The following is a 25,352-nucleotide window of genomic DNA, read 5'->3' as shown; positions in this document are numbered from 1 at the left end:
AAATCATAATATTCAAATATATGATTCACAGAGAAGCAATCTTTTTTTTTCACACCAAGCTTAGCTTTGATAAATATAAAATTAAGAAAATATTCAATGCAGCATTATATTACCAATTTATTTTAACAACTGCTTTTATTGAAGCGTGACAGTAACCTTTTTCTTTGACTACCAAGCATGACATAAAGCTCACCATTTAAAATACGATAAAATACTATGTGTTGTTTCTTAGGCAGTATAAGAGCAAGATTGAAAAACCCTGGGGTTTCTATATAGATTTAGGGTTGTTATTTGCTTAGTTTTGTTTTGTTTGTATTTCTGGCCTGATTTGTTAAACCAGTGGTTCTGAGCATATGGCATTTTGAAGTAGAGTAATCAAAGAACAAAGGATACTATTTTTTTTTAACATTCAAGAAAGAAGGAAGAAGTAATCAAACCTGCTGCAAAATAATGAAATGTTCTGACTAATGGAATAATGTGTGATGGAACAGGTAGAAATCTGAAAATGCGACAGAAAAGCAGACCTCTTCTTAGAACTAGATGCTGAGTTTGTGCTCACTCCAGGAGGAATGTCGCTATAAAAAGAGTCGCCATCTCCAGGCTCTTTTACATAATCTCCCTGGGGTAACTGTCTAAGGCATAATAAACATTTCAGAGTCAGAAAACAAGACACACACATGAGCACAGACATATACAAATAGTATTTTAGGAAAAAAGAGGTAGGGATAATGAGCTCCATGAATCAAGTCTATAACAACATGTAAGATTATTAATAAATGTGACAAGTTAAAGTCATTCTAACTGTAGAGGTCAGAAATGCAATCACTGAAGTCTTTACAGTCTGGATGAACAAACCCTTGCTTCAGGGGAAATATAGGAAAAGATGAGGTTTTTCACTGTAACTTCATTACACTTAGAGATGTGAACTGCTGTTTTGTATTTAAAAAAAAAAAAAAAAAAAAGACACACAAAAAAACCTGGTGCTGAAGGAGACATGTTGTGACAGACAGTCCTTGCCCAGATAAAGCATCGTTTTTTTCACTGTGGTGAGTAAACTATTCATAATTTCTAAATATTATATAATGTAACCTTGATTTGGTCTTAAAAGAACTGATTGATTTCTAAACTATGTTCTATAATTTAATCCAAATAAATTCTTATTCGAGTTCTCTGTTCAATTTGGAACCTCACTGTTCATTTAACAGAAATATAATTGAAAGAGATTCAAAGGGCAATCAAAAATTTAATTCTATAACTGCACACTAGAATGTGTAAAGGAAGATAATTTAGCAAAAGGAAGAAAGGGTTGAAAAAATAATGGAATTCTTGTTGAGACTAGAGGAAGATATTTATAGGTGGCTGGTGGGTGACCTCCATTCTTCATCTCCAACAAGGGAAAATCCACATAGTCTGCACTATTACTGACCCCACTCACTCTGAGTTTGAATTAACTAAGATTGGAACAGATTTTTATTACTTCTCCTAAGGGAACAGGGTAGAAAACTTTAGATAGGACTGCCCGGTCAACCCTCCTACCTTGGTAGCTAATCTGATCCTTTGCCAGTGCATGGCCCCCAGACAAACAACTGCACCTCAAACTTGATTTGGTTCCATTCAGCACTAAAGTTGGAGGTGGTACAAACTAGTGTTGGACTGAGAATTTTAAACAGAGCTGTACTTAACTAGGTCTTCAACAAAGGCCCACATTTGCTAACGCCTCTTCCTATTTATTTTTCCCTTAGTTACCACACTAGTCATGGTTACTTGCTGATGCTAAATTCAATCCCTAAAATGTTCAGGCTGTTTCCTTGCTTATGCCAACTACCACATTGTTTTAAATGTTTAAAATGCTTGGTCATTCATTCTTTCGAATGACTGAATATGCTCTCTTATACTCTTTCAATCCTATATATTCACACATCTCTACAAATAAAATTGTTCAACTGATATAAAGCACCTATGTTAATTTGTGTGATTAAATCTACTCCTCCCCTTTAAAGAAATCAAATTTCTCGTTAGACTTGTATGTAAGATTGATTTTACCTATAATTCTTTGATACATATTCCTTCAAAATATTTTTAACCCTTTAAGTGACTTCAGCTCATAACTGTAGTCTTTCTTTTTCCCAGTGTATTATGAAACATTAATTTTATGGGAAAAACAATGCAATTTCCCCATATTTATAGTGTTAATAACACAGGACAAATGATATATCTGCTTATGCAAGAGATCTTTAAATCTCTGGAATCATATTTTCTGTCTTGCCTCCTGTCAGTAAAATACTCTATCAATCCTTTGAAAAATGCTCTCAATAAAATCAAAATTCTGTAAGTTGCCTCAGGTACGAAAATTCCCTTTTGTATCATATTAATATTTATAAAAGAATGCCAAAGAACATCCTATCAACATTACATTTCCAATAATAATCCTTATGGCTAACAAGTCATTTCTGTCACTATTACCTTTAATGATAATCTTTATAAACTGATGAGATGTGCCTCACTAAATTCAAATTAAATAAAGACAAGTTCTGACTACACTTGATCTTGCCCATTAATCTATCCCCCAGACTACCCTCTCTTTACAAGGTTCTGACATTCGGGCACTTACCAAGGGCTCACTTAGCTGAGACTGCAGGATTAAACGAACTGCCTCTCACAATGGATGGTGGTTTTTTTTTTTGTTGTTCATTTGTTTGTTTGTTTGTTTTAACTAAGCACATTTTACCAGTCCTTCAATGTAATTTCTCTGCAGTCCATGGTCATCTTTTACACTGTGTACAAACATCCTAAATGCTAAACATATCATAAACTATGGGCTTCAGTCAAAGGGTTGAAAGGAAAGTTTAAGTTCAATGAACTCTGGGGGTATAGCCTTGCTTTTATCATCCCAGGCAGATTAGATTCCTATCTATCTCTACTGTGAAGTCTCCAAAATAAAGAAACTACTCTGCATTCTCCTGAAAATTCCATAAGGAATGCATGTAACTTTCTTCACACAATAAATGCATTACAATGTTAATAACAGATGAGGAACTTTGTTAAAGATCTTTTAAGAATAATACTTAACATCCTTCACTGTCCAGAAATTTATTCTTTTTTCAATATCCAATTACATATTATTACAAACCTATTTCTTCTTGATTAACCTTTAGTGAAGATAGAGAGTATCAGGTCCCCGTGATCAATAAAATACCATTTCATCATTTATTATAAAAGATCATAAATGACCAACTAAGTAATAGCTTTAAATTTGTTAAAATTGAATTTATTTTTCTAGTCTTTATAGTTTTCTTCCTAAATTTTGCTAGTTTCATAGAATTTTGGAATTAGGTGGCCTGACCAATGCTAAGTTTTATAATGGAAAAATTACCTCATATTTCCAATATCACATGCAAATATTTTAGACATATGTATGAATTTTTTTAATAAATAATGACCAAAAGAAAATAAAAGCTTATTTAACTAAATTCTTTTTCCTCAAAAAGGATTCCTGTTATGAGGGAAGTCTGATGTTTCCTTAAAGAGTCCACTGAACCATAATATTCAACTTAATAATCCTTACACATACTCAAAATGAGATTACAATGAAAAAAATTAAGTCTTAACCTTAATGCTGAAGGAGCCATTTCTCTAAAGCTTTGTAGGTGTCTGGGCTGTCTGCTATTGGAATTGTTACTTTTCTGTTTGAAGAAATATTGTGTAATGCGTACTAAGTCACACTGACAGATGCATGAGTATCACTGAAATAAGAATAATAATAATATTTTAAAAAAACTAAGAAAGGCTTGAAAAAAAAAGGAAGGAGGTTCACAAGCAGAAAGTAAAGTGGCTAAAACAGGTGAGAGAGAGAAAAGAAATGGGGAAGGGGGTTTCTGCTTAAGGTATGGATCAGGAAGACATGATCTAATTATTTATTCTAATTCACATTATGTATGTTCAATGATGTATGTTCATTTCAGACAAAGGAAGAGAACATTGAGGAATATGGATGCTTTATAAATCCAAGTTTAATGAATGTTTTCTTATCCTATTGCTATTTGCAAACCTGCCTGAAAACCAAAATTCAAATTTCTAATTCTTGTTACAAAGTACACAGCTGCTAAGTCCTAAAGCAATTATGGTAAAATAGAAACAACAGCACCAACTGAAAAAAATTACGGAGGTCTTCATTCCTGGAGATTTTAAAGAAAATAATCAATAGCCGTCCTTCCAACTATATGACATCTAAGAATTCTCCATGGCTCCTCAGTCCCATGGTCCTACCCTTCACAAGATGACACTGGCAAATTTAAAGTGATACCGTTCATGTATGGCGTTCTGTCTCCCAGAATGGGACTTCTATTTTTTATTAGGCAGTTGGTAAACAAAAAGAAAAAAAAATGGGTTTCCTTCTCATCTTTTTGCCAGACATGAAATTAAACCTATCACACATTCCTTCAATATAAAGAAAACCTTGAGGACACGTTCTCTGGTGGGAAAATTTACCAGGTTATCAGGTTTCTTCACAGAATTACTTGCCTGACGTTTCCAGTAATTTGAAAGTTACGTTCAATTTGGCATTTCTGAGCCACTGTATCATCAATAAGAATCTGAGAAGTGGCTACATACTTAATATGCATTCAGTGTCAAAGCAAACCCATATGTTCACCAACGCTTTCATACCAGCAAGTGCAGGCCTTACTCATGTCAGGAATGCTGCTTTCCTCTTTGAGGACAGCCATACCTACCTACCTCTTTCATTTGGAGATGAGAGAAATGCAAAGTCTTCAGAGACCACACATTAATAACTTTCCTTACTAGAATGCTTCACAGATTACAAAGAACTTTTGTCCGTTTTTAGAGTTGAGGAAAGTTTAAGTGGTTTCCCAAGACCACATACTAGCAAGTGGATTTCTGATTCCTTTTCAACTGGTCCTCCCACCATGGAACCTCAGAGGAAAACTTAATTTAACTCAAAACTCAAAATTCTTATTTCTACTCCCTAGCACCCTTTGGAATTGGGCACATCTTTACTGGAATATCTTCAGATATTTTCACAAGATTGAAAATTTCCTAATGCATGCTTTGGTCCATTGGCTTTACCACCTTCTCTATAACCACTAACATATATTCTTAAAAAGGACAGTCCTTCAGAAGATATTTATACACTCACAACTTCCTGATTTAAAGTCCCTTCCTTGCTGTTTCTCCATTTTAATAATTATTATACAACCCTAAGATTCATTAGCTATGGACAAGGGCAAAAACAAATAAAGGTTGTGCTGAAATATAGCAAAATATAAAAAAATTGTATCTGCTGAAATGTGACAACTCTCAAAATATGCACTAGACTCCAAAAGAGTAGCCAGACTGATGAAATGGTGACACAGTAATACCAGGAGGCATGAAATTACATCAGGCACAAAAAAGAGATTTCTAGCATAAAATTTTTCTTAACTGTACCTATGCATACATTTAGTTAGAATAGGAAATTGGTGCACAGGTTTACATATTTATTATTTTTTGTAGTGTAGGCAATCACTTTATTCTGGAGAATATCCCTGGTGAGAACACATCTTAGAGCACCATAACAGCTTTGCTTATGTTACATATTTGTGACACTGTGCTTTCCTTTTTATATAGTCAGCAATATGAAATTACATTATAGCCTTAATTCCTATGGAAATGGAGCTAAATCGTCAGTTTTTGATCTTGGTATTCTAATTTTATTTTTCACTGAAGAAAGCCACCAAACTTACATTTCTGATATGGCTGATCAACTTCTACCCAACAGAAAGCATAAATAGCTCCAGCTCTTCTCCAGTGTTTTTGGACACAAGAGTTTAAAACAGGTCACAAAGAAGTCTAGTTTCTTGTGTGTTTTTTTAATTTAATTAATTTTCTTTCAATTTTACTTTCTCCACTAATGGTAGAAGTCAGTTACTCCAGGGCAAGGTCAATATTTTCTAATATCTATGGCTAACTGATCAGGATCTCAATGAGTACCCTGTAGGTACCTCTTATGGATAAAACCTTACAGGGATTTTAAATTACAACACAGAAAGAAATAGAACAAGTTTAAAATTCTAGTTTCTGAAAAAAAATTAAAGCTGTGGCTGGGTCCTGAAAAAGTGTCACCGCATTTATTATGTCTTATTCCTAATGTGCCTCAGGCATTTAATGGAACAGTTGGAAAAGGTAAGTAAGTTAGGAACCTGCATAGGTATCCTGAGTACAAAACTAGTACTATATGGTATGGTCTAGATTATCAATTTCCAGGATATTTTAATTTTTTATATCAATAGCTAATAGTATTCATAATTTTTTAAATGTGAAAAGTGAAGGATGTACCCCAATATGGGCTAATTTAGATTTAGAAAAAATGGGCAAGTCTTACAGGACTACATGAATGCTTTGTATCTCTTTTTACACTGCTGGTTAAACATAGATTTTAAGGTTATGATGAATGGAGTGCCTGACTTTAGGGGCTTTATTATTTAAAAAAAAAAAAGTGCACTAGGCAATCAGAGATTCTAACTATGCAAATTATTTCTTTCACTACCTGTGCAATTACCTAATCCATACAAAAAAATATTTTCTTATGCAGCGATAAAACAGATTCTTCAAATGCCAAGACATTCTCCTGACCACAGCACTGTGCCCGTATAAATTTTATCATTTATGAATGAAAGTTACTAATATAACAACAGTAACAAAAAATAAGTTCCCTCAGAAAGTGTTAGGTAATAAGAGTGTTATAAACATGAACAAAAGCCAATCAACCAATGTAAACAAAGGTGACACCTTAACATAAAGGAATTTTGTTTTAGGTAGAAAAAAAAAATCAACTCCAAATATATATTACTATGAAAGTAACACAAATAAGAACTCTTAATTATAGTATTGTTGGATGACAGAACCATTAAAACTAAATAATGACAGATCTATTTTAAATTAATACATTCCACAGCAACATTACTAAAATTATCATTTCAAGGTCATGAAAAATCAAGATTAGTTTATGACCACTACAGCATAAAAACTTGTGCTTGTTCAAAAGTGAACTTGATTTACAACTGTATGTATGAATTCCAAAGATGCTAACAGGATTTAAACCTTTCAGTTTTCAGTTCTATGTTCAGATTATTCTCATCACATACCTCTGTTCTCGATAGTTTCTTTTTATGGACAAGAAGAGAGAGAGAGAGAGAGAGAGAATTAGTTACCTACAAAAGTCCATTAAGAGAGACCAGTAAACATAAGAGCTTTAGCATTCGTTGAAAGGTCTCCACTAGAATTTCTAAATGCAGAATTAAAATGGGGAATAAAAACACAGTCTCCCTCTCTCACACACACACATACACACACACACACACAAATTTCACTTCATCTTTCAAGGAAGTGACACCAAAGGGTTAGTGACAATATGTTCAAGTAACCATTGTTTAAAAGCATGAAGCTTCAGTTATTAAAAAGTAATTGTTTCCTCAATGTCAATTGTATATTAAACATTTAGTAATGTCCTAAAGTCAACCCTATTTCAAATACAGGTTTTCAGACATGTACATTGATTTAAATAAGGAAATTAGTCAAGTTACTTATATATATTAGCTATGTTTTCATACAAATAAAAATTATAATCATTCTTTTTCGAATACATACCCCAAATTAAGCTCTTCCTAAGAATTTCAAATAGGAAAACATAACTGGACACAAGAACATTTTGTGTACGATAAATTAGTTATCATAACAGCTAAACAGGTAACTAATTTATCATACACAAGAATAATAATAGAATTCACAGCAGTTATGGACCTCCCAAGTCATCACTACTTATTCACTGAAGCTTCACTGAAAGCTACATTGGAAACACTTTGTTCAAAGTCTCTGTTTTTTATTTGGCCATCTCCTAAAATAAAATTGCATTAGTTTCGGAATAAACCATTCTGAAACAAAAATGTGTTCTAGAGAGTGTGGTAGTGAGGTGCCAATGATTTTTAACTTTTAAATCAAAAAAGTCCATTTAAAACTTTCTATCATGACCTAATTAGGTGTTAATATTTCGAAGATGTGTGGGAAGGTCAAGCAACTGAACAGTAGGCTCCTTCCTCCAAGATCAAGGCTAAGGTTTCCACATGGATTTCATTTGTAGCACTTTCACCTGCCAATCTATTCCATGCACTATCTCATTTAATAATGAGTTCATGAGAGTAATAGTGCCAATTTGATACTTAACATTTTTCATTCCTGAAACCATAAGATAGAAGAGAAAAATAAGCCAAAATGTTTCCATTCAACATGTTTTACTTTTTATTCTCTCAATCTGATTACCTGAGCGGTCCACCAGTTCCAAATGAGTATTCCTCATTTCCTATTCCTACCATTCCCCCAAGTCTTGGAGAAGGGGTAGAAAGTTTAATTGGAAGGATTAATGAAAAAATGAGTTCTCAGGTCCTAAATTCATTTTGGAATTTGAAATAGAATATGTGAAACAGCATATTCATGAATTTAATTCCTGTATTAAAATTTCTACATCCTTATTCTATTTTTACACATATTCTGAATAAATTTAGTAACATTAAAACTTTCATCAGTCAGGTTCAAATTATTTATGAAGAGAATACTGTGGTATGAACAAGATTTGTCTTTTTCCTTAATAATCTGCAAAGTACATACATTCAGAAATGAAAAAAGTGAAACCACTTAAATTTCATAAAACTAAGAAATGATATACAGAAAGAAGTACTTTTCATTCTAATCATTAAAACAAACAGACACAGGTAATTTCATTAGCAGTAGGAATAGATTTTAGGTTTCATATTTCTGAAAGGGTAATGTTTTCCAAAACTGTAAACATGAAATATCCATTTGCATCAGTAGGTGGCAGAAAATCACACACCACAGAACTAACAATTTTGCTTTCCCTCTCACATGACCAAATGAAACCGTTGAACTACTTCAAAACAGCAAGGTTGTGATGGCAATTACTACATAAGTCTTGCATCAGGGAAGTCAAGGAAATAGTGTGACTCCAAGATGGGTCTAATTCACCTGAGGTGTGAGAAGAGCTCAAACAATATATATACAGAAAAGCCTTTCTTTCAGACATGTAATTTTATACTCCAAATGCTATGCTGAAATCAGCCTGTGCAAATGTAAGTATGCAATGTGCCTAACGAACTGCACATTAAAAAGGCACATAGGTACTAAGTATCTATGAGCTGGTACAGAGCTAGGTACCCATTTAATTAGGGCAAAGCATTACCACTATGCTGTGCTCTCCATCGCTATGCTATGCCACGTTAACTACATTACGCTAAACTTTACCCTGCTGTCTGTGCTATTCATTAATACAACCTTGCACAAATGTCTTTCTGCATTTTAATACTTCTAACATACAAAGTTTATCCTGGCAGTCAACTAATTGCCCTCTCCTTTCAGCCAAAGAAACTTTCTGGGTTTTGATCTCACAACAAGCAAGAGCCATAAACACTTTTAAGGAGGTTTCTTTTAATTCAGTTGGCTTAAAACCATGTCAGGGAATAATAATAACAACAACAGCAACAAATGATTATATAATGCCTAGTCTATTGAAAGGTTTGGGGTAATTTTAAAGTCTAAAAAAGTCTAATTCCCAAGTCTTAGTAAGCCAAATTTGATTTATGAATTAAAAAAAAAAAAACTATAAAATGGGCTAATACGCAGAAAGTCTAGCAAAATTTGCTGGACTTCTTTCCAAAAGGAGAAACACCGTAAGCTTGGGAACCTGATACAACATTTCAGAGATCAGTAGGACTATGATTTTAACTTGAAATATTTAAAAAACTTAAGGTTCGTCACATTTAAGTTTTACTTTATTAAACATAAATAAGTTAGTTGAATACTAAGGAAATATTTCACATCATAAGACTTAAGTACTTAAAAAGGGAAATGAACATATTAAGTACACAAATAAGTTTGGAATGTGTGAAGTCATTTACTTAGCTAAATGCCTAGCTAAGGGGAATCCAATATTCAAAAGTTATAAAATGTGTAACTTTTTCAAGTTTATAAATAGAACCAAAAAATTGTAAGTTGAACTTTGAAGCTTAAGAGTTAGGTTTCTAATGGTACAGATGAACCGGTTTGCAGGGCAGAAGTTGAGACACAGATGTAGAGAACAAACGTATGGACACCAAGGGGGGAAAACCGCAGTGGGGTGGGGGTGGTGGTTTGCTGAATTGGGCGATTGGGATTGACATGTATACACTGATGTGTATAAAACTGATGACTGATTAAAAACAAAAAAACAAAAAAACACAAGCAGGGATAATCAGAAACAATTCATTAAAATAAAGCAAATTACTAAAAAAAAAAAAAAAAAAAGAATTAGGTTTCTAAAAGTTGTAACTTATAGTTGAATTTCAATTTTAACAAATTACATCTCTGAAGCATTTTTTCTTCGCACAAAAACACCCACATATGTAACAAATAACAATGCCTCCTTCATACTGGTTGTGGAGAGGTTTTGCTCTTCGCAGGATGCATGGCCACAGTGAAAGCACTCAGGAGCAGATCCTGCTGTTGTTCTTGTTGATAGGACCTTTGTTATTAAAGCGCTATGCTCTCTAATTCACTATCTTGCCTAGATTTGGGGGAATGGGTTTAAGTCAAGAGAACCTGCGTCACTAAAGAGCAAACCAACACTGCCTTTGTATGAGACACGATTTAGACTGATTTTACTTCATGCAATGGTTTTAAGAAATACTCAGTATTTTTAGAATAGAAGGGAGTTATCTCAAAATCTAAAAAATGATAAATTATTATTACCTCTAATCATGCCAAGAATAATCATTGATTGAATATTGAGCCAGACTTATTTTCACTACAGGTATACTTATACAATGATACAAAACTTTCTAGATGTTTCATTCGTTTGGATAAATACTTTAAAGTATAGTTTGACAGTAACATACTGAGCCATTTCACTTACTTATAGCCCCATGCAGTTATTCCTAATATGAGGGCCAGCACTAAAATGGTGCCAGCAATTATGCCTATTATAATATTGGTACCAGCAACACCTGGGGGGAAAAAAGAAACAATGAAGATCAGTGTATATAATTGAAATTTTGATATAAAATTCTTTCAGGAACTTTATTCTCCAGATCTGTAATCATCACACTAATAGCATTATTTGTTTTAAAAAGTGGGTATTTTTTTCTTTATACAGTTTTAATTTTAGAGAACTTTTTTTTTCAAATTTTATTTATTTATTCAGATATAATTGACACATAACATTATATTACTTTCAGGTGTATGACAATGATCTGATATTCATATATACCTTGAAATTGAAAGTAGGTATTTTTCAAGGGAAGAAAAATCAACCATAACTTAGCAATCCATATCAATTGTTATTTAAAAATAAATAGTTATTTCTGTATGTTCCCTGTTAATTCTTGTCCAAGTGCATTTTGCACAGTTTTATTTTCCATGTATTTTTCTGGAAAATATAATGAGGTCATTGAACTAAAAGAAAGAAGGGTAAAGATAAAGGGAAGAAAGGAGGGGTGATACTACTGTATCACCATATAGCATAGCATCCTCTGGGGAGGAATATTTAGAAATCCATGTTCTTTTTGACCCTGACCTCTTTCTCAGAAATTCTAGAAATGTTATTGTTCCTATCACTCCATTTTGACAACCAGTGTAAGGTCCTTATTTTGTGTGATATTTTGTCTACGTAAATATAAGCTTCTAAAGGGGGAAAACATGCCTACAGATGAACAGAATCAGTGCTCAGGTGGTGTAGATGATAGAAGACTGTAGTTCCCAGTCTTGACAGTAATGGCTGTGGCATCCTAGAGAAGGAAAAACCAAAGGTAAGATAGAGCCTGGTGAGCTGGAGGTTGGTGCCGGTGAGGTGTGAGAGCGAGGCTACACCAGACTGACAGGAGGCCAGGGCAGGGCTGGAGCTCAGGACTGGGCAATGGCACTGTTGTGCCTGGCAGCATCCACTGTCAGGCAGGCTGCGTTGCAATCCTTAAGGGATGACAGCAGTGAGAGCGGCCCAGTGAGTCAAAGGCCTGGACAACAAGTGCAAGTGAGAGCCCAAGAGCAGAAAAGGTCTGGCTCTGATACCAGGAGACCGGTTTTGCTGATAATGACTTATACCCCATGTTAAATTGCAGGGCTCTCACCCAGAGCAGCTCAGCTATCTCCTTGTCTGCTGCACTCCTGAGGAGTCCTTCTGGACATCAAAGGTCAGTAATCATGGGTGACTGGCGCAGATTCCAATTCCCCATGACAGAAATGGCAGCCTCTCTACCTGGGAGCCCTCAGTAGTCACGGGGGATAGCGTGGCTCGGGCATCTAGGAGACTGGCCAACTCCACTCTGCCCAGGTCTTCTGTGGGATGGGTGGGTACAGATGCACCCCAGGACATTGGGATTTTCCTACTCTAAGACCTAGCCTGTCTGTCTACCCTTCCTTTCCTTCCAGGGATTTAACAGGGATCAATAAACCTGAATGCTAGTCCTGATTACTTCTAAGCAATGGTATGACTTTTGACGAGTTACTTAAATCCACGGACGTGAATAGCTTCATCTCTGTATTAACTGCTGGAACCACACTACTATTGCTAAGACTGAGGATGCCAAAACCCTAATCATTCTGTGAGTTTCATTATTAAAGTCACATTGGCTAAGATGTTTAACCTGTATGGATGATTAGAATGAAAATAATCATTTTCTCATTCTTTGGAGGTGAATGGACGTCAGGATTTCAGCATTATTTTATGCAGAAGAATACTCAATAACGAAATGATAAAAATAGTTTAAAAGGGGACATCCATCTCCAAGGTATCTATCTGCATTTAATTTCTACTTCTCCATTTGGACCACTCTAGCTTTTAGAACTGCACCCGTTGTTTTGTTATCCATGTCGAACCCCTTCCAGGCACCTTGGCCAAAGTTACTACTTCTAGAATTACCTACAGTTCAGGCTACATAACTGGAGTTGGATATAGATGAGGTTCTTTAAGAAAGAATATTAAAGTCAACAAAATATTTTAAAATCAATTCCAATTTTTCCTCATTTATTCAGTCCCAATATATAAACATATAAAATATATAAAATATAAAATCAGACACTTAAGAATTTCGACTACTTTCTTCATTTAAAAGAAATGATAGGGTTTGTTGTCAGTGCCAAAGAAGTACAATACTTGGAAAATCTCCGTCTGATATAGGATAAGATCCAGCTAAATCAGTAGACTAAGTTATATTCCATATTTCATAACATTACAAGTTAATGGAAACAATCAGTTTCATAATGTGGGCCCCAAGTATATATTGTAATTCATTATTATGTGGATTTAACTTATATTTGAGTTATATAAAAATAATAGAAATGAAACTTTCAGAAGGGCAGTTTTCTCCTTCCTTGTGCATAAAGACAACATAATGGGACCAAATTAAGTACCTACCATTGCCAGACAGAGTAATGCCAGCCTTTGCATCATCATTGTAAGGGAAGTAAGTGCTGCAGTCTTCACCTACCCAGTGTCTGTTACACACACACTTCAGCTCATTACTGCAAACCTGAAATCCAAAATCAATCTAGAGTCAATGCCAAGTCTCTGGTGCAGAGGCATGAAAAATAAACATTAATTTCTAATTATTATATGCCTAGAATTTGAGGGGACTGAAAATTTATTGGTACTTTCTTCCTACTACTACTTTATATCTTACTCAAGTACTTAAAAAAATATTTTCTAGAGATCAACAGCTGACCCAGAGGGAACAGTGAATTTTAACAGAGCAATGAATTTATACGTCTAAAACAAAAATCAATGAAATGATTGGTTTGAATTTCATTAACTCAAATTTTATGAGGGAGATTTAAAAAACTAAGCAGAATTATAATCATTTGTCAGTTATCCAATACAAAGCTTTCTTTCTTCTTCTTCCTCTTCTTTTTTTTAATAAATTTATTTATTTATTTATTTTTGGCTGCGTTGGGTCTTCGTTGCTGCGCGCAGGCTTTCTCTAGTTGCGGCGAGCAGGGGCTGCTCCTTGTTGTGGTGTGCGGGCTTCTCATTGCGGTGGCTTCTCTTGTTGTGGAGCACAGGCTCTAGGCGCATGGGCTTCAGTAGTTGCAGTGTGTGGCCTCAGCAGTTGTGGTGCATGGGCTTAGTTGCTCCACGGCATGTGGGATTTTCCCGGACCAGGGCTTGAACCTGTGTCCCCTGCACCAGCAGGCGTATTCTTAACCACTGCACCACCAGGGAAGTCCCTAAAGTTTTCTTTCTTCTAAAGAAAGGATCTTTATACCAAAATTTTATTCATCTTTTAGGAAGCAGATGCGATAAAGAGAAATCTGACAAAGAAGAGGGGAGGCCTGAGGCTTTGCAGTGGTCTGAGAAGAAAGCTTCACAAAACCGTAACCTGGGCACCTCAACCCAAGCTTCAGAGATTAGCTACCTCAGGGTCATGGAAACTGAGAATTCCCTCAAACAGAGCCTAGGAAAAAAATTCACATAAAATGGCACCAAATTTTTAAAAATTATCAGACAATAATGTCTTCATGGGGGCTTTCCTGGTGGCGCAGTGGTTGAGAATCTGCCTGCCAATGCAGGGGACAGGGGTTCGAGCCCTGGTCTGGGAAGATCCCACATGCCGCGGAGCAACTGGGCCCGTGAGCCACAACTACTGAGCCTGCGCGTCTGGAGCCTGTGCTCCCCACAAGAGAGGCCGCGATAGTGAGAGGCCCGCGCACCGCGATGAAGAGTGGCCCCTGCTTGCCACAACTAGAGAAAGCCCTCGCACAGAAACAAAGACCCAACACAGCCATAAATGAATAAAATAAATAAATAAAAGTGTTTAAAAAAAAAATAATGTCTTCATTTATATATCCAGGAAACAGAATCTATACCTAAGATCCTATGATTCAAAGCAACTTTGAAAGGAGTGGGAAGTAGGAGAGAATTCAGTTAGAGTTAAGATCAGAGAAGTGCTTCAGGAGACAGATTTTGACTGAATAGGTTTGTCTTTTGTCTGCTTGAATTTGCCAGAAGACAACATACATGCAGATCTAAATGTAACTATAAAATATGATTAACAAAGTGCAGATTTCAAATTAATTCAGATTAGCAAATTTCTGCAGATTAACAAACATGCAGGAAGAAAAAAAAAGGCCTGGGTTTGAGACCCCACTTCACCACTATCTTTTCTCTCTCTTTTTTTTTAATTTATTTATTTATGGCTGTGTTGGGTCTTCGTTTCTGTGCGAGGGCTTTCTCTAGTTGTGGCAAGTGGGGGCCACTCTTCATCGCGGTGTGTGGGCCTCTCACTATCGCGGCCTCTTTTGTTGCGGAGCACAGGCTCCAGACGCGCAGGCTCAGTAGTTGTGGCTCACGGGCCCAGTTGCTCCGCAGCATGTGGGATCTTCCCAGACCAGGGCTCGAACCCGTGTCCCCTGCATTGGCAGGCAGATTCTCAACCACTGCGCCACCAGGGAAGCCCCTCGCCACTATCTTTTCAACAGACCATAACCAGGTCAACTGGTTTCTCCAAGTATGTTTCCATATCATACAACAGCACCAGTGACATAGTGACAAGAACAGTGATACCGATGTACGATGATCATAATAAACCCAGTCATAGCCAACATTATTGAACACTCACTATGTCACAAGGATTGTTTTAAGTATTACGTATAAGTTACAGGTGTTAATTCATTGATTCTTCACAACAATCCTGTAAACTAGGCAATATTATTATTCACATTTTACAGAGGAAGAAAGTGAGTCACAGATAGGCTAAGTAGTTTGCCCAATCTCACCCAGTTAGTAAGGAGTAGAGCTGGGATTCAAACTCAGACTGATTCCAAGCCCATACTCTTAACCTACATGATGTACACTATATAGAGAATATCTACTGTATTTCTCATTTTAATTTCTGTCACATATACAGAGTTATATTAAAAATACATAGAATATAACCTTTATAATAATTATACATAATTATTAAAAATTATTGGATGCTATTTGCCACCTGATTTACTTGTAACTATCACTCATTTACTCATTCCTTAAACAAACAGTTAATTAACACAACTGTGTTTCACACTCAGGACTTCTAGATGAATAAGATACAGTTATTCATTAGCATAATGATCAAGAAAGAATTCCATTATTATTTTCTCCCATCCCCCCAAAAAGCATCTCTCCCTAGCACACTCTTAATTATTAAGGAAAAAGGAAAGAAGACTTAGCAGATCCCTTTATAGGAGCAGAACTACTTACTATATGCCTTCTCTATCCTCCTGTGCCATCAGAATCCCTATCCTTTGGCAAAAAGTAACAATTACTAATACCTCTCTAAGGAAATTCTTGGCATATCCCTTAGGGATATACATGTAATGACCACGATTGAAGGCTTACAATTCCAGGACAGGGGTCCTTTACCTCAACTGGATAGTATAACCAGTTTAAGCAAAGAATCCAGAAGGAGAATAAAAAGAAAATCAAAGCATATGCCAAAAGAAAAAGAACCAAGAAGTTTTTGTTAGTGTACGAATTCCTAACTGAAAATGTCAAAACTGGAATCACTAATAGAGCATGTTTATTTAACCTATAAACTTACTTATATAGGACCTACATTATCAAATATATGACTTAAAGTATAGAATTTGGTCTTTTAAATACCACCATTCTTTCCATTTATTTCTGAGAAACATTTCCTTCATTATTCTGCTTCTATTTCTAGAAGTTATCCTCAGCTTGTACCTACTGTTGTGGCCAAGGTAGTTATTTATGGTCTGTTCTAACCGGTCAGTGCCTGGATCATACCAGCTGTTAAATATTGTGGCCATTGCCCCTGCTTTGCACTCCCTTTTTTATCCCATTATAGTTTGTTAAAATTTGTCTCCTAAGTCACTTGTAGAAAACTAGCATTATATTAAAGATCAATTTAACCTAATAGGAGAGGAAGATGGAAGAATTTGGTTAGGAACATTAAATTTTTTCTTATTCCCAGGCTTTCACAGATTACACGGCAGAAATATTCAAATGACTATGACCCCATGACAGTTTACATACCAGCTAGAGAAACATGGACAAGCATGTTTTCGATTATTACAGAAATAAGCAGTTTAGGGTCTTGTCTGTTTCTGTGATATAAAAGGACTGAATAGTTCCCCATGGTGAGGTACTGAATACTTACTCCATTTCCTGAACAAACAGTGCCTTCTTTAGTGCTTAAACAAGTACTAAAGTTGAAGGAAGCCACAGGAAGACACCTGTGTTCTAAGCACATCATTTGGGGACCACAAGGTGTCCCATCTTCCACATAGCCAAGGTCTACATCTTCATCAAGCTTAACATGCCCACCACTAAAAATAAATTGAGAGCAAAAAGAAAATGGGATTCCGTGAATTCACATTCATCTTGAGAACATGCTTAAAAACTTAAAAGTAGGCAATATCACTTTCTCTATTTTCTCTTTATTATCTAATAAAAAACAGTAGCATAGACATTTTCAACCTCTAAATGGAGACAGCAATTGAATCTTTTGATCTAATTCCTTTCAGAGATATTGATATATCTTAGAATTTAAACATAATTATTATAACAAGGGCCTGAATTGAAATGGCTTTATCATTTTGCCTTGGCTATCATGTACAAGTCAAGTAAGCCATTATTACTAGCATTTGACTTGATAAATAAGTAGGTTTCAAGGTGTCAAATATATTTCAAACAAGGATGAGAATTTTTGGTTTGGGTTTACATTTCCCAAAAAAGATTGTTCTATTAACAAATTACAGCTGACCTTTGAACATTGCGGGGGTTCGGGGTGCCACCCCTCCCCGCAGTCGGAAATCCAAGTTCCATGTCCACAGATTCAACCCATGGGGAGTTGTGTAGTGCTGTAGCATATATTTATTGAAAAAACATCCACATAAAAGTGGACCCTCATAGTTCAAGCCAATGTTGTTCAAGGGTCAACTGTATATTTGAGAAGACTATACTACTGCAACAGCTATTTAAAATCGCAAGCCCACATATTATGCAGGAATAAAAAATAAACAGGATAAAAATAAATTAATTAAATAAACAGGATGGGAACTGAAAATGTATATTCATAATCAATTTATTCATCTGGTACCATGTCAGTGCTACTATAAAAATCTCCATTCTTTTTATTTTTACCAAAATTATGCATGCACATAGTTTTAAGAGACAGTTTGGTTTTTAAAATGCAATAAAGCGATCCACTGCCCCCTACTGCTCCGTATATCCCTCCCTGAAGGAAACCAGTTTCTACTCTTAATTGACTCATTTGTTTTTTTATGTACATATCTTTAAATAATGAGTTTGCATCACTATTTTTAATTTTTCCATTTTAAGTATTATCAATTGACTTCCCTCTATGGAATTTGAGAATTCATCTCTCCCCTACCTTCCATCACATATTTTGTTGATTGATAGTTAAATCAATAACAAATTGTGCATTATTATGATTATGTAAATGTTATTTAGTTGAGTGATATAGTACGCCATAATTAAACCCCTTTCTTTTCCTTGTACAACTTTTTGTTTTCCCTCAGATTAGCCAAGTCTCTTATTTGTTTGTTGAAGTATCACTACCTCAAAATTAGTCCAATTCTGCTGTCAAAATCTCCACTTAAGATGTGCCTGAACATCAGTTCACCTTCCTGAAATAATCTCTCCTGGAGTTTCCACCTGAAGTTTCCTCTGCTCCTATCTGATTTGGTTGGCTCCTGTAAATGGCTCAGAGCTGGACATCTTGGATTTCCCCTCACGATTCATTGGAGGATTGCCATATCTCTCTCCATGGTGAGTATCTTGTTTCCTAAATTCCCTGTTTCTTTCTTAGTTTACTTCTTCATTTTGGTGGAGCACAATTTCTAATAGCTTCCTGAGAAAGGACATACAGGAGTAAACTTGGGGGAAACTTGCATATTTAAATGTGACTTTATTTTCTACCCTCACACTTGATTCATATTTTGCCTGGATACAGAATTCCAGTTTGGAAATCATTTTCTCCATTGTCTTCTGGATCCCAGGGCTCTTGTTGATAGACCCTAAACCATTCTAATGCCTGATCCTTTCTTTCTTTCCTCTCTGGAAACAGTTGGGATCTTTTTCTTTGTCCTAAGGTTCTGAAATTTCTTAACGATAAGTTTTGATGTGTCTCTAATTTCGCTCATTGCACCTTGCACTTGGTGAGCCTGGCAATATGGAAATTCAAGTCCAGCAGTTCTAGATAATGCTCTTGGAGGTACTAATTGCTAATTTCCTCCCTGCTGTTTTCTCTGTTCTTTATTATTTCTATTCCAAAATGGTGAGCTTTGCTCTATGTTCCCTTTCTTTGCCTCTTTGCCCTATTTTCTGGGAGATAATTTCAACTATTGAGTTTAATTTCTGCCATCGTGTTTTTAATTTCCAACAGCCTTTCTTTTCTTTTCTTAATGTTCCTCATTTTTAAAAATCGCACTCTATTCTTGTTTCATGATAGAAATGTCTTATCTCTCATAAATGTTGAGAGCTGGTTGCTGTATTTTCTGTTGTTTGTTTCTCTCTCTTCCTCTCTCTCTCTTTTTTCATGTTAGAGTCTTTCTTCACAAATCTGATAATCTGCTCATGTTTGAGTTGGGGAACCAGACAGATGATTAGAAATTCTAGGACTTTCTGACTGAATACCAATGAGGCTGGACCACTTCTATACAAATCTGATATTGATATTTCCTGCTGTCCTTCAGTTTGGAAACCTTCTGTTTTATTTTTTGCAGACTGTAAAGCTCAAATCTTTCATGGGAGGGTGAGCAACCCCCAGTTTAGCTGAGTCAGGGAAGTAATCTGTGGATCTAGCAGCTTCTCTAACAGACTTCACCTATCTTCTTTATTTTAGCTCCTTTCCCAATCTCCAACTCCTTTACTCCCTCTTCCAGAAGTAGATGACACTGCCCATTTTTGAGCCTTTCGGGACTGACAGTATGTATCGGGTTATTTCTTGGTTTTCCCCATTACTGACTTAGGACTTCAGCTTTCTTAGTTTTTGTTTGTTTGTTTGTTGTTGTTGTTTATCTATTTTATTTTATTTTTATTTTTAATTTTTATTGGTGTACAGTTGATTTACAATGTTGTGTTAGTGTACAGCAAAGTGAATCAGTTATACATATACATATATCCACTCTTTTTTAGATTCTTTTCCCATATGGGCCATTACAGAGTACTGAGTAGAGTTCTCTGTGCTGTACAGTAGGTTCTTATTAGTTCGCTATTTTATATATATAGTAGCATGTATATGTCAACCCCAGTCTCCCAATTTATCCCTCCTCTCCCTCTTACCCCCTGGTAACCATAAGTTTGTTTTCTACATCTGTGACTGTACTTCTGTTTTGCAAATAAGTTCATTTGTACCCTTTTTTGAGATTCCACATAGAAGCGATACCATATATTCGTCTTTCTTAGTTTTGATAATCATCTACCACACATCTGTTTGCTCTCCACGTTCCAAATTTTGTTGCTGTTGTTTCCCCTCCCTTTCTCTGCTTCCCTGTGGATACATGAATTCTAAAAGAGATCCATTTGGTGTCATTTTAGTGGGATTTCAGAAGGGAGCAAAAGAAGATGCATATATTTAATCTACTGATTTTACCCAGAAATCCTCTTTCATTTCCCTTAGTAAGAATGAAATGCAAACTAAACCCTGCAAGATTTTACTGACCAGTTAAACATAACTCTAGCCACCATATAACATTCCGCAGTCAACTAATTCTCTTCTTTTCATATCTTTTCTGTCAGGATTTCCTTAATCACCTCTATGGACTAGAGTCCATTTCATCTTACTAACATACACATGGACTGAAAACAGAAGTAATCCTAAGCTACATTCCTGGGAAATAAGATGACTTATGTTCTCATAGAATGGTTAGATCATTACCTGCAGTTTAATGTTCTTGCCTGCTGTACAACTAAAGTAGATGTGATTTCACCATCGAGTTCTCCAAGCCTCGGGATATTACCAATGTTCGTACACAAAAGGTAACCACAAAGCACATCCCTGTGTCAAAAAAGTATGAAGTATTTACTTTATTTATTTCTCCAAAGACATAACAAACCCTGTAAAGTTAGAACAATAATCTTATCTAATTTTAGCATTTGTTTTTTATCAACGATACTATTTCCTCAAATTATAAGCAAAATAAAATGAGCTCAAATTAGTTTACCCCTGCTTTAAAAAGTGTCTTCTCTGAAACTCGTGTTGGTGCACCAAAATCCCAACTGTGTTCTAGCCTTTCCTTTATTGTCCATTTAGTATTTATCTAAAGGAAATTACCCATGAAATAGACTTTTTTTATATCCGAATCTCTTTCCCCATAACACATCACTGGATATACTAAAACATTTATAAAAATATTTGATAAGTGAATCAATGATCTTTGGATGAGTATTCTTTTAGAATACAGTGCTTTCTTCAACCTGTGGCACCAGAATTAAAGAAGAGATTATACGTTTCATATACTTTGTAGATTCTCAACCACATAGGCTCATGATCCCTTTTTCAGTATATGTCACTACTCCCCCAGCTATCACATACAATTCTAGTTTAACTTGTAAAATATTTTCATTTGTGTTAAATACTATCTTACTTAGTCTCTATATTTAACACATTTTAATTGTTAATATAATAATGATAAACACATGTTCTAATAAATATCTTACAAAGACTGATTAGCAGGCCAGCAAGACTATATATGGAAATATTAGGCTTTATCAGATAGAAAAAGAGAAAAATTAAGACTTGTATGTATCACCAACATAGAAAAATATGTATTATTTCTTTCTTGAAAAATATTTTTTAAAAGTTATATCATCATTTTATTATATCTATCATAAATGAAAATGCTTTCTTAACACAGAAGAGATATGCATTCAACATTTTTTTGTTGGAGTTTACTAAATACTTCAGGATATATAAAAAAATTAGACATGATTTTTATCCCCAAGGAAATTATACTCTGGATGAGAAGAGAAATCATATACATTAAACAATTATAAAACATAGAGTTGGCAAAAAGGGCCATAAAAATAGTACAAAGGGCTGTGGGAGTTCAGTGGAGAATAGGGAGAAGATTTATTTCCAGAGTAGATCCAGAAATAATTTACAGAGAGAGCATTGTCCAAGCGGGGCTTTGAGGATGGCTAAATTTTTGGCTGGTAACAGAGTGAGTATAGAGGGTGCTTCCTAAGGAATGAATAGCACAAGCACAGGCGTGGAGGTAGGACAATAAAATGTATTAGAAATGGCCACGTTTGCTAGACTTTGGAAGAGCAGAAAAAACAAAATATGTAGGTTGGGGCCAAATTGAGGAAGAGGTACAGAGCCAAGCTAAGGTTCTATTTTGTTTGTTAAGCAAGACAGTATGACATTCAGCAAAGTGGTTAAGAGGGAGTTCTAAAATCAGACTGCTGGAATTCTAATTCTGCTTCTGTTATATCCTGGTTACATGACCTGGGTCAAATTAATTAACTGTGTCTCAGTTTCCTCCTCCATAAAACAGGGCAAACTGCCATAAAGATTAGACGATATAGCTTATGTAAAGTGTAATACAGTGCTTAACACATAGTGTGCATTCAATAGATGTTGGGTATTATTCTTACTATTAATTAGGTATGTGGAACCAGTGAGATTTGAACAAAGAATTTTTGACATGGTCAAAAAGATTCAGGAAAAGATTATTCGGATGGGAGCATGCTAGAGACTGCTGGCATAGAAAACTAGTAACAGGCTTTTGTAATAGTTGAAGAGTTGATATAGGTCTTAGTTGGGGTAATACAATAGAAATAGAAATGAAGGGATGAATTAAAGACAAAGGGTGGAGGAGTAAAAGAGAATAATGAACATGATTTGGCGTTTGGACAAGGAGCCAGAGGGAAGGTGGCATCAGGGATCACCCTGAGGCTTCTAAACAGAAGGACAGTGAGATATTAAGACCTTTGGCAAAAAGAGTCCTTTATAAAAGTCAGAGCCAGTTAATTCAATCTACCAGCACTGAGGACATATTCTGTTGGCTTTAATTTTTGTTGCCTTTGAGATGCTGACAGGTGTCTTCTAGGTGAGAAAGTCCTGAGGCAGCTATAGGCATGGCCTGAGCCTTAGGGGAGAGGTAGGAACGTGTGTTAAGACTCGGGAGCTTTCTGCAAAGGCGATGCTGGAACTGTGGGAAGAGATGAGGTGAAGAGAATGCTTTACAGGATGCAGAAAACAGGAAAGTCCTGGTCGCTCAAAAAGTAGTGCCTGCAACTGAGGTATAAACTCTAGCTAATTTCTCCATCTCACCGTTTGTTGCACTGTATCCATGTGTCTTTGTCTTTCCCACAGTTACCCTTCTCGGTGCCTTCAATATTCAGTTTCTCATAGCAGTATTTGTCTGATGCTGTCACCTCTGAAGCAGAAGAGAGTTTTCTATCAGTGAGAGTTACACCACATGAGTTGTTCAGCATGTTTGCAGTAAGGGGAAAACACCCACGAAGGACTCTCCTTCACTACAATGTTATCAATTCCAAAAATTGTAGCTATGGTTCACAAGAGTTCCCTCTACCAAAAGCATCCATCACTCAGGTACATTTTTCACAATTGCTCCTTTGAAACTTGGAAAACAAATCTATTTAGATCTTTGATAGGACTCAGGCTATAGGTTCTCAGAACAACACTCCTCAGAGTTTGGCCAATAATTAGGGGAAGATGCTACCAAATGTTTCATTGAATAAATACTCAATGCTTTAATCTCAGTGCCAAATATAAAGCACGAATTTCTCACTCAGCAACTTTTATGAATCATGAAGACAATTTTATTAAGAGTGATGCACTATAATTAAAGATTCAAGAAACAGCAGTATTTCCACCTTGTTTATTAATTCTTAACAGCTATCGAAAAATGTTACTCTACTTTTAAACAAACTTGAATTCCGGTTAAATCTCTGAAAGTCAAATAACATTTTTAAGTCATGTCAGCATCTTTGTCAGGATTATTTTTGCTAAAGCCAAGGTTGACAGATGGAGCCATCCAAGAGTTAGATCAAAACAACTTTTTTTTTTTTTTTTAAATTTATTTTTGGCTGTGTTGGGTGTTTGTTGCTGCACGCGGGCTTTCTCTAGTTGCGGCGAGCGGGGGCTACTCTTCGTTGCGGTGCGCGGGCTTCTCATTGAGGTGGCTTCTCTTGGTGCGGAGCACGGGCTCTAGGCGCGCGGGCTTCAGGAGTTGCAGCACGTGGGCTCAGTAGTTGTGGCTTGCAGGCTCTAGACCGCAGGCTCAGTAGTTGTGGCACACGGGCTTAGTTGCTCCGCGGCATGTGGGATCTTCCCGGACCAGGGCTCGAACCCGTGTCCCCTGCCTTGGCAGGCAGATTCTTAACCACTGCGCCACCAGGGAAGCCCCAAAACAACTTTTGCAAACTAATCAAAGATGACTGTCGGTATGTATATATAGATATATTTTAAACTAATTATATTGGTAGTTTCTTTTCCTACTTTTTGCTGTCAGCCACTAATTTTTCTTAAGGGGAAGAAGCAAAAACCATATTTCTTTGTCCAGGGCATAAACCTACATAACTAAATTTTTCTCCCATCCCCATGTTTCTCTAGTTGTTCCAAAGAGAGCATACACTTCCCCTCCCAAAAGGATTATAGCCACTGTTTGTGACAATTAAGGATTATCATTATCTTTATAGCTTGCTTTCTAATACAAATCATCTTCTGGAAGAGTTTAAAACAAAAACTGCTTTCAAAAGGGCCAGTAATACTTCTGGAAAATATATCACATTTAAATATACATTCAAGTTAAATATATTTTAGATATAAATGTTATATGTTTCCCTCTGAAAATTTGATGAATTTTGAAAGAAATAACATTAAAATTTCTTTATGATATGGCAGAGTTACCTCAGCAGAAATTCACCTATAACTAGGAAAACCAGTTGGAGTTTAAGAAAGAGAGTTAAGGAAGAAAAAGCAATTCTAGCTAAAATGCTACAGTTCTTATCCAAGGGTGCCCTATCCAGGGTCCATGTCCATTCCATGTGGTTGATGGGTTTTGCCTAAGGATACTAAGGACAGCATAAGAGGAGCTAAAACCCAGGTTTGCTCTATTCTCCAAGCTGCATGCACTAGAGTGGACTTTACCTGCCTGGCAGCAAAGGCACTTTCTGTCCAAAGACACTGCCAGGTAGCCAAGAGGTATGGAGCTGTGTCTTCTCAAAGAAGGTGCTTTTCTCTAATTTCCACAAAAGTGCCCCTGCTAAGACCTGCAGTGGCTTTGAAAATCCCCTAGTCATAAAGTACTTGAAAAATTATTTCCAG

The 25,352-nt window shown here is 35.8% G+C and overlaps 1 protein-coding gene across 10 annotated transcripts in view; it reads right to left on the bottom strand.

Annotated features, from left to right (window-relative positions):
• The window catches only part of ADAM22 (ADAM metallopeptidase domain 22), a 245,897-nt gene that overhangs the window by 21,622 nt on the left and 198,923 nt on the right, over window positions 1–25,352 (bottom strand). For 4 of the 10 annotated variants that reach the window (XM_059933776.1, XM_059933779.1, XM_059933780.1 and 1 more), the window contains exons 21-26: window positions 23,334–23,439; window positions 20,934–21,053; window positions 17,190–17,358; window positions 13,451–13,565; window positions 10,955–11,045; window positions 7,143–7,160 (exon numbers count right to left, since the gene is read on the bottom strand). In XM_059933776.1, coding sequence (XP_059789759.1) covers window positions 7,143–7,160; window positions 10,955–11,045; window positions 13,451–13,565; window positions 17,190–17,358; window positions 20,934–21,053; window positions 23,334–23,439 — 619 coding nt within the window. Of the gene's footprint in view, window positions 1–437; window positions 633–7,142; window positions 7,161–10,954; window positions 11,046–13,450; window positions 13,566–17,189; window positions 17,359–20,933; window positions 21,054–23,333; window positions 23,440–25,352 lie in introns of all 10 variants that reach the window. The other 6 variants (XM_059933784.1, XM_059933785.1, XM_059933783.1 and 3 more) reach the window with 3 other exon arrangements.

The sequence above is a fragment of the Balaenoptera ricei genome, chromosome 9 (genome assembly GCF_028023285.1).
Source record: "Balaenoptera ricei isolate mBalRic1 chromosome 9, mBalRic1.hap2, whole genome shotgun sequence".
NCBI lineage: Eukaryota > Metazoa > Chordata > Mammalia > Artiodactyla > Balaenopteridae > Balaenoptera > Balaenoptera ricei.
This window is presented reverse-complemented; position numbering and strand designations above follow the sequence as displayed.